At 47.8% G+C, this 9,762-nt stretch overlaps 1 protein-coding gene across 1 annotated transcript in view; it reads left to right on the forward strand.

Annotated features, from left to right (window-relative positions):
* The window catches only part of eml4 (EMAP like 4), a 22,193-nt gene that overhangs the window by 5,955 nt on the left and 6,476 nt on the right, over positions 1 to 9,762 (forward strand). The window contains exons 5-19 of the mRNA XM_017308839.1: positions 128 to 187; positions 364 to 399; positions 2,690 to 2,813; positions 2,944 to 3,093; positions 3,171 to 3,240; positions 4,034 to 4,144; positions 4,222 to 4,317; positions 4,436 to 4,570; positions 4,865 to 5,081; positions 6,181 to 6,300; positions 8,231 to 8,940; positions 9,012 to 9,079; positions 9,183 to 9,271; positions 9,350 to 9,447; positions 9,617 to 9,704. Coding sequence (XP_017164328.1) covers positions 128 to 187; positions 364 to 399; positions 2,690 to 2,813; positions 2,944 to 3,093; positions 3,171 to 3,240; positions 4,034 to 4,144; positions 4,222 to 4,317; positions 4,436 to 4,570; positions 4,865 to 5,081; positions 6,181 to 6,300; positions 8,231 to 8,940; positions 9,012 to 9,079; positions 9,183 to 9,271; positions 9,350 to 9,447; positions 9,617 to 9,704 — 2,172 coding nt within the window. The remainder of the gene's footprint in view (positions 1 to 127; positions 188 to 363; positions 400 to 2,689; positions 2,814 to 2,943; positions 3,094 to 3,170; positions 3,241 to 4,033; positions 4,145 to 4,221; positions 4,318 to 4,435; positions 4,571 to 4,864; positions 5,082 to 6,180; positions 6,301 to 8,230; positions 8,941 to 9,011; positions 9,080 to 9,182; positions 9,272 to 9,349; positions 9,448 to 9,616; positions 9,705 to 9,762) is intronic.

Here is a 9,762-nt window from a genome sequence, read left to right on the forward strand (position 1 = left end):
CACACACACACACACACACACACACACGCACACACACACACACGCACACACACACACACACGGGATTTAATAACCCAAGTCCCAAACTGAGATTACTAGAGAACCTGCGAGTGTTGGGTCCGATTAGGGAGGAGAGTAATGAATGTTTTCTGCTCTTTCAGGCACAAAGACCCGGTGGTCAGCCAAGGTAGGTTGTCCTTCCTCGCCAAACACACCACACCCATCATCATCATCATCATGGTCATCACTGTCTACCAGCCAATAGGAATCCAGAGACTCCAGATGTTTTCTGGCCTGTAGTCTGTCAGACGCCATGTTGTTGTTGTTCAGTGACCATGTGACCATGTCTCTGTCTCAAACCAGCCAAAATGTCGACCCGAGAGAAAAACAGCCTTGCTGGTAAGTTCAGCGGAAGCCCACTAGCTGGCTAACAGAAAGTTAACACTTCCTGTTTCTGAACCAATCGCCTCCTTCTGTGTGCTTCCATTGTTTGCCTCACTCATCCACCTGCTGATATCACTGTTTGGCCCCGCCTCTTCCTTGCTTACAGCATTGATCTGCGAGAAGAAACTAAAGCGCCCTGATTGGAGCCTGAACTTTTTCAAAGCTTCACAGCGAATCAGATCTGTTCTTGTGTTCAAATCGGGCCAATCACAGCCGTCTCTGCAGACTCAGCCGTTTTTACTGGCAACTCAGACTAAAACGGCCTCTAGCTCCCTCTGGGTGACTTTACCTCAATTCTGACTCATCTGTCTCCCACCTGTCCTTCNGCATTGATTCTGGTTCGCTCATCTTTAGGTCCAAAGATAATAACTTCAGTTTTGTTTCTGTTCAGCTGGAGAAAGTTTTGTCACATCCACACATTGATCTGTTCTCAGCATCTATTCAGTGATTGGATGGGGTCAAAGGTCACCTGGTGACATCATAACGTAGAGCTGTGTATCATAGTTATGGTAGCTGATCTTATTTCCTGTTATAACCTGAGCCAGTGGCAGCAGATAGATATTGAGTAGGAGGGTCCTAGGATTGAACCTTGGGGTACCTCACATGTGACCTTTGACCTCTCTGATGAGAAGTTTCCGATTGAAACTGTGACGACACGAGATGAAACTCAGATTTTGTGGAATTTTAGTTTTAATAGATTGCTCAACGCCACCCTGGGAATTTCACCCAGAGATTATTACGTTTTGTTTAAGCCACACAGGTTCAGTTCTGCTGAAACATCTGAGACAGTAAAAAATGTACAAAAACCATTTAATAAATTATTTTTAGAATGTTCTTTTTAAAACCAGTTTTTTAAAGAATGAAAAAGGAAAACAGAGGAAGTGCAGTAGCTGAGGTTACCGGCCAGAGGGGGCGCTATAGGGACGGCATCCACCAAACACAGCAAACCCAAAACAACCTTTAACACCAGACAGTGAGACCCGAACTCTAGAATCACAGCAGGCAGCAGAGGAAGACACCGTCACCTCAGCAACACCGTCACCTCAGCAACACCGTCACCTCAGCAACACCGTCACCTCAGCAACACGTCACCTCAGCAACACGTCACCTCAGCAACACCGTCACCTCAGCAACTGCAAACAAGCAAAAAAAATTAATCAATTTAACCTTAAACATAAGAAAAAAAACAATATCAGCCGGCTAAATAAACAAAAAGGGCTGTAAACAATACAAGTAAGGAAATAGAAACTAATTAATAGACAATACAAGTTAAAAACATCAGGACCAGGCGTGGCCCTCTTGCCACAGCAGGAGGTGAAATGGGCCCCGATGCCAAACCCCAAACGGCGCCTCAGTGACGCCGCCGTCCGACTTTAAAACGAACGTGCAGAAATCAGGGATGAACGCAGACAGAGCAGCACGAGTCAACTGTGGAGGATCTACGAGAATTAATTAGTCACCATTTTAAATAAAACTGGAACAAACTGGAGCTTAGATGAGCGTCAGTTTCTTACCCGTCGATCCACACACACACACACACACACACACACACACACACACACACACACACACACACACACGCAGAACGAAGGAGGAGAGCGGCGCAGTGGCGTTTTACCCATGATCGCCCTTCAATTTAGATTTTCTGACAAAGATCAGCTAAAGTGCAGCGAGAGAGAGCAAACCTTCCACCAGGACATCGGCCCAACAGGCACCAGCCGGAGATTTGATGCCTTTCGCTGCCAGAGGCCAGAAGACGGGAACCTGACAGTGCTCCTCATGTAGGCCACGCCCACTTTACCTTCACCTGGGAACTTTGTGTAGAATTATGTATATTTCTATAACCAAAACAAAGAAATCCCAGATCTGTATGCAAGATTCAAACCAGTTGAGTTCTGGACCGGAGAGTCCGACCCGACTCTCCAGTCGGTTCAGTAAAATGTCCTGGTCAACAGTGTTGAAAGCTGCACTGAGGTCCAACAGAACCAACACTGAGGTCCAACAGAACCANCTGCCCCTCACCTGTCTCTTAGCTGCCCCTCACCTGTCTCCAACCTGCCCCTCACCTGTCTCCAACCTGTAACCAAGGCTTACCTGTTTTTCATCTGGGTCTGGTGTTGGAGTCTTTCCTTCTGGGCTTCTGTCAGCAGAATCTTCGGGCTGCTGCTGGAGGTTCTGGTCTGACCGGTTCTGTTCCTGCAATGGCCCGTCTGACCCGGAACCTCGGTTCTGTTTGATGTTTCAGAGGGAAACTCTATCAAGATGTTCATGCGAGGTCGACCGATCACCATGTTCATCCCTTCAGACGTGGAAAACTACGACGACGTCCGGGCCGAGCTTCCTCCAGAACGACTCAAGCTGGAATGGGTGTATCCTTCCAACCAGTTGGAGAACCAGTACGACCAGTACCACTAATATAGCCCAGATGGTGCCCAGTAGAACCGTGAGTGATCCAGTAGAACCCCAGGCCCGGTTCCGGTGCTCCTTGACCCTCTGCAGGTACGGGTACCGCGGTCGGGACTGCCGGGCCAACGTCTACCTGCTTCCCACTGGAGAGATCGTCTACTTCATAGCGTCCGTGGCGGTTCTGTTCAGCTACGAGGAACGGACCCAGAGGCATTACCTCGGACACACCGACTGCATCAAATGGTGAGGAACGCTCGGCGTCACTTCCTGCTCCGCCATTGGCTGCTGCTGTTGGTGATGTCATCGCTCTCTGCCCACAGTCTGGCCATCCATCCGGACAAGATTCGGATCGCCACCGGACAGATCGCCGGAGTGGACAAAGATGGACGTGTGAGCAGAACTGGTTCCGTTCCCAGAATGGGAAGGTTCTGTTGGGGGAACCAGCAGATTTCAGTTCTCAGCACGATGGTGTTTTATATGCAGGGATGGCATAGTTACTTTGAAAAACTAACTTTAATTGGATTACTAATTACTCCTTGAATAAGTAACTTAGATTACTGACTACTTGATTCAGTAATTAATTACTTTTTAACCTGACAAAAGTAATTTACCTGTATTTTTAGTAAATTAAACAACTTTTTAGTGACTTTCAGCATCAATCAATGTAAAATTACACAGAGTTTTTCCAATACTTCTGTAATCGCCATTTATTTTATAAACACCAACAATGTGTCTCATTATTGAACTAACGATCTGGAACTGAAGATTAGATCGTCCAAAAAATACTTTACTAATTTTTTCCTGATTTTCTTTGTTCACGGTTTGTAAAACTCTAGATAGGATTTTAGAGCCCCCTTCCAGCCCCCTCTGTGTTACGGCCCTGCAGCTCCTCCTGCAGCTCCACCAATCAGATGGCGGCACAGATTAGTGACACTTAACTTTAATGAATCGCTTCGCTCTCTCTCTCTCTCTCTCTCTCTCTCTCTCTCGCTCTCTCTCTCTCTCTCTCACATATATATATATTTGTATGTGTTGAAACAAACAGAACCGTTTGAACGTCGGGTCAAAACTCATCCTCAAACACCAAAGACTTCTGTCTTCTGACCCTGAAGTCTGGTTGGGATCCTGACCCCTAAATGTTGACCCTGATTGGTTCTGACTGGTTCTGTGCGGTCCGTTTCAGGCGCTCCAGCCTCATGTCCGGGTCTGGGACAGCGTCAGCCTGTCCACCCTGCAGGTCATCGGTTTGGGAACCTTTGAACGTGGCGTTGGGTCTCTGGCGTTCTCCAAAGCGGTTAGTGTCCATCAGGAGGCGGCCATGATGCACATTCTGGTTCTGTAGAACCTTCCTAACGGGTCTCTGTGTTTCAGGACTCGGGTCAGCACCTGAGCGTCATCGATGACTGCAACGACCACATGTTGACAGTTTGGGACTGGCAGAAGAAGTCCAAGATCGCAGAGATCAAGGTGAGCTGGTTCTGACTGGGTTTTCCGGGTCTGCAACCGGTACTGGCTGAGGTGTTCTGGTACCTGGTTCTGACAGGTCTGGCCCCGGTTCTAAGTGGTACCCATTGTCTCCTTACAGACGACCACCGACGTGGTTCTGGCCGTGGAGTTCCACCCGACCGACCCGAACACGATCGTTACCTGTGGGAAGTTCCACATCTTCTTCTGGGCCTGGAACGGGAACTCGCTGCTGCGCAAGCAGGGACTCTTCGGGGTGAGCAGAACCCAACAGAACCTTTTGGACCTCCCGCCTTATTACTGGCTAAAGGGATTCTGCACTTGGCTGCAGCTCATGATCCCAGTAAAACCAGTAGATCCCCGAGTTACTGGAAATCATCCGGCTGAGAGGAGAGCCTTCAGTTTAGAGCCAGAAAAGAACTTCGTTCTAGAAACGGACCAGTTGCAACAAACTGGTTCTGGTTCCGGTGACCAACTGGTTGGTTCAGTAGGACAGAGCCTTGACCCTGCGACAGGTCACATTATCCAACATTTCTTCTTCTGTGGTCAGAGTCACGACCGGCCCAAGTTCATCCAGTGCCTGACTTTCCGGAGCAACGGCGACATCGTGACCGGAGACTCGGCCGGACAGCTGCTGGTCTGGACCCGGAACTCTGCCGAGGCGCCCGCGGGCAAGGCGCCGCAAGGTGAGAGGTCATCAGACCTGAGCTTCACCTTGACCAGGTCCAGGTGTCGGCTCAAATACTCACTGCTGTGTGTGTGTGTGTGTGTGCGTGTGTGTGTGTGTGTGTGTGTGTGCGCGTGCNCAGCACTGAGGTCCAACAGAACCAGCACTGTGGTTCTCTGATAATTTGTATTTTCAGAGGTCAGGTTTTCAACAGTTTCCTGTAATTTTTGTATCAATACCAAGAAGTAAACATGGAAATGGTGAATAAATGTCTTAAACATTTCAACATTCTAATGCAAAGTTTATTACTGCATTTAAGTTTTAGATGTTTTCCATGTTAGTTTCTTGTACCATATTATTTGAGATGATTAAAATGTAGCTTGATGACTAGATGGGCTGAATACTGAGGGTCTATATGTGACCCTGCAGCTCCAAACCCTTTTTACCAAATCACAGATGAGTTTGTAGACAGAGGCACTGCTGCAGATTAAACAGTTTATTGAATTCACAAAGTTGAGCAAAAATAGTCACTTTATTTTATTGACCAAATGACCATCTAAAAGTGGGAGTCTATGCTGCTCCTGAGATCCTGAAAAATAATTAAAACCCAATTAGATCAAATTTGACTGTTTGGGGGAGGAATAATAATAAAGAAAACACAAATACAACTAAATGCTCCTGAGTGTCCCCAACAAAAACACAACAATCCCTGGTGAATAAAAGAAAAGAAAAACTTCCTCCCTCTGGTCTCAGTCTAAAGAAAACAGTTTACAACCAGCCAGGAGGCGACAATAGAAACTTTGTTTCCCTAATCAAAAGCAAAACAAGAAAAGTTCTTTTAATCCACAATAACCATGTAAAGTAATTAAAGTAAAACAAAGAAATGAAGTTGAGACAAATCAAAAACTGAAACAGTAGCAGGCCGACCTTCACACAAAAGAAATGAAGTTAGACCAGAACATTAAGCAGCCAGATGATCATCAGAAACGGTTCTTACCTTCCCTACAGTGAAACCAGTAAACGGCGTCTTGACGTCACTAAGTTTGTTTCTATAACCATCAGTGAAGGAATCAGTCAAATTCTAAACTCACCTCATGATCAATGTTAAACCTCTGTAGGGGTCATCAGCCTGCATCTGACCTCAGCATCTACCTGCTTTTCAATGTAAATGCTCATTTCCTGTCCGTCTCCCTAACAAGCCAGCTGCTCCGCCGCAGCGTCTTCCATATATGGGCAACAGGAAGAGGGCGCCGCAGCACATGAGGGGGACAAGATGCCCCGGCTACATGTAGCCAATATGGCCTCACACTTTGTCGTTGGTATAACGGGGAGCAAGCAACTCAAAAACCCAAACAGCAAAACAATCAAATTCAAAATATTTTATTCAAACGAAGGCCACTTAATGGTGACACAATAAAACGACCCTTTTCTTAGTGGTCAATAGAGGCCACCAGCTGGGCTCCGGTCATCTGGCTGCTCCAGGTGAAGATCCGCCTGCAATGCTCACTTCCTGATGCCCAGCTGACTGCGGCGCTGCGCCTCTCTTCGGCGTGACTGCGTGTTTACCAGGTGTTTTTTCATAAAGCTGGTGGTGTTGGGGTTTAGATGAGCTTTTTCCCGATACGTGGATATGCAACATGCCGATATGGGCCACATGTTAGCTAGAGACTCAGCCAGATGTTCCCTCAACACGTAAATGACATGCATTTAATATTGAAACACAAAAACTGCTGGAACAACTAAATGTAGATATTGAATCAATAATTATTCTGATGTTGAACGAGTTAGCAGGTAATGCTAAAATTAACCCTGCAACATTCTCATCAGCTAGTCAGTAGTGATGCTGTAACTGTCACTAGTTGGTTTTTCAATTTAACACAAAGCAAATCAAAAGAAATACTTGATCAGAAATGTGGTTAACTTTGGATCCGTTTTGAATCCTGTGATGTTTAACATCGTCTGATTTCTCATTCCTAGTTTGACTTTCATCATGAGTCTGTTTGGTTTAATCATCTTGGTTTTTGGAACAGTACTAGTTAGGGTTAGGGTTAGCTACCCTGAACTCAGATCACTGTCAGCCAAACCTGTGGGCAGGCAAAGACCTGTCCAGAACCAGTTGGGTCCGTTCAGACCCAACAGACCCAGTTGGTTAGTTGGTATCTGGAGATGTTCAGTGAAAGACACCAGAGGCGCCTCAGAACATTCTGGTTCTGAGTTTCTGAAATTTGTTTGTTCTGAACCGAGGCGACTCGATGTCCAGAAACGGGTCAATCAATGAAACCTAAAGCAGAACATAACTTTTTTTTCTGATCTAACAGAACCAGTTGTGTTCATCAGAACCTTTCAGTTGGGTTTTTCTGAGGTTCTCCTGCAGTCTGACTGGTACCGGGTCAGCTTGGTTCTATTGGTGAGATGTTCTGTAGAGAAACCAAAACGCTGATCTTTGGTCCAACCAACAGTTTATTTATTTGGATAGAATATATTAAACAGGCCCAGGTTCTAACTGGACCCGGATGAATATTCTGATTGGACCTCCAGTCTGGTTCTAGTTCTGGTCTCCATTGCAGCGGTCTGTGTGGCAGCAGGTCCAACCGGGTCGGGAGCAGTTCTCCAGCCGAGTGCAGCCTTTCTCTCCATTATCTGCAGACAGAAAACCCATCAGAACCTCTGCTGGACTGGACTGGACTGAAGTTCGGTCCAGTTTGCATGTAAACCTGACAGTCAGACCCAGGGCCAGGGTCAGGTTCAGGTTCTGTTGGACCAGAACATCTGGTGCCAAAGTAAAGTACCTCTGTGTCGTTTCTGAGCAGGATGTCGTTTAAATCCCAAAATAAATTAATTTCTAGGACTTCCTCCTTTAATCTGTGGAATAAATGATAAACTTCCTGTCCAGCAGCGAAGCTGATAATCTATAATTTAATCCATGAATCTGTTCCTTCAGACTGGAAGTCTATATCAGGAAGTTCACTAAATAATGTTAAAACCATCAGCTGATCCAAATGCTGGTTCTGCTGGACGTTTCTTCCTGTTAAACACGAGTTTCTCAAATTTCAATCAATCAAATTTTATTTGTATAGCACATTTCAAAGTGCTTTACATAATTAAAATAAAAACAGCAGGTGACATTAAATAAACAGTGAGAAAGAGATAAAAAAACAAACATTAAAACCCCTTTAGGACTTCAGTTAAACGCCGTTTAACTGGGATTCTAACCCTCAGGGACTTTAGTCAAAAACACCGTTTGACAAGGACTCCAACCTCNCCTGCGGTGCGTTCAGGGTCTCATCTCTGCGGTGCGTTCAGGGTCTCATCTCTCTGCAGTGCGTTCAGGGTTCCTGCGGTGCGTTCAGGGTCTCATCTCTCTGCGGTGCGTTCAGGGTCTCATCTCTCTGCAGTGCGTTAAGGGTCTCTGCGGTGCGTTCAGGGTTCCTGTGGTGCGTTCAGGGTCTCATCTTTCTGCGGTGCGTTCAGGGTCTCTGCGGTGCGTTCAGGGTCTCTGCGGTGCGTTCAGGGTCCCTGCGGTGCGTTCAGAGTCTCATCTCTCTGCGGTGCGTTCAGAGTCTCTTCTCTCTGCAGTGCGTTCAGAGTCTCATCTCTCTGCGGTGCGTTCAGGGTCCCTGCGGTGCATTCAGAGTCTCATCTCTCTGCGGTGCGTTCAGGGTCCCTGCGGTGCGTTCAGAGTCTCATCTCTCTGCGGTGCGTTCAGAGTCTCATCTCTCTGCGGTGCGTTCAGGGTCTCATCTCTCTGCAGTGCGTTCAGGGTCTCTGCGGTGCGTTCAGGGTCTCTGCGGTGCGTTCAGAGTCTCATCTCTCTGCGGTGCGTTCAGGGACACACGGACGAGCTGTGGGGTCTGGCCACCCACCCCAGCAGGGAGCAGTTCCTGACCTGCGCCCAGGACCAGATGGTCTGTCTGTGGAACTCTGTGGATCACAGCCTGCAGTGGAGCCGCACTCTGGAGGTGAGGGGGCGGGACTTGTGACTGGGGCCGGCTGATTGGTTGGGGGACTGACAGGTGTGTTGCTCCTTCAGGAACACGGACACTGTGCGGAGTTCCATCCCAGTGGAGCCGTAGTCGTTATAGGAACGCACTCTGGAAGGTCAGCGATGTCATCGCTGCGTCTGGTTCTGCTTTTTTCTGATTGGTTGCACCCGCCTCCCTCTCCTTCTGATTGGTCGCTCTGCACTCTTGCATGTCTCCAGGTGGTTTGTTCTGGACGCCGAGAGCAAAGATCTGGTCGGGATCCACTCGGACGGCAACGAGCAGCTGTCGGTTCTGCGTTTCTCAGTCGGTGGGTGGAGTCTGCTGTAACCACGGCGTTGTGAAGGGACTACGGTTCCCATCATGCCTCTCTCCCTCCATCCTGCAGATGGCAGCATGCTGGCCGTGGGGTCTCATGATAACTTCATCTACCTGTACAGCGTGTCGGAGCAGGGCCGCAGGTACAGCCGCTACGGGAAATGCTCGGTGAGTTCCTATTGGTCAGCTCCCTGCCCTCTGATTGGCTAACAGGTCAGAGTGCGGAACCACAGCCACGCTTGGTTCTGTCCAATCAGAACCAGAACTAGAAGTAGGACCAGAACCAGTCCATCATCATGTGATGCAAATGTCCTGATTCCCCTGAACGTCTCTCCAGGGTCATTCCAGCTACATCACACACCTGGACTGGTCACCTGACAACAAGTTCATCATGTCCAACTCTGGGGACTACGAGATCCTCTACTGTGAGTACGCACACTGATACCGCTAGGATGTACTCCCGTAGTACTCCCGTAGTACTCC

This window comes from Poecilia reticulata, linkage group LG15, assembly GCF_000633615.1.
Source record: "Poecilia reticulata strain Guanapo linkage group LG15, Guppy_female_1.0+MT, whole genome shotgun sequence".
Classification (NCBI taxonomy): domain Eukaryota; kingdom Metazoa; phylum Chordata; class Actinopteri; order Cyprinodontiformes; family Poeciliidae; genus Poecilia; species Poecilia reticulata.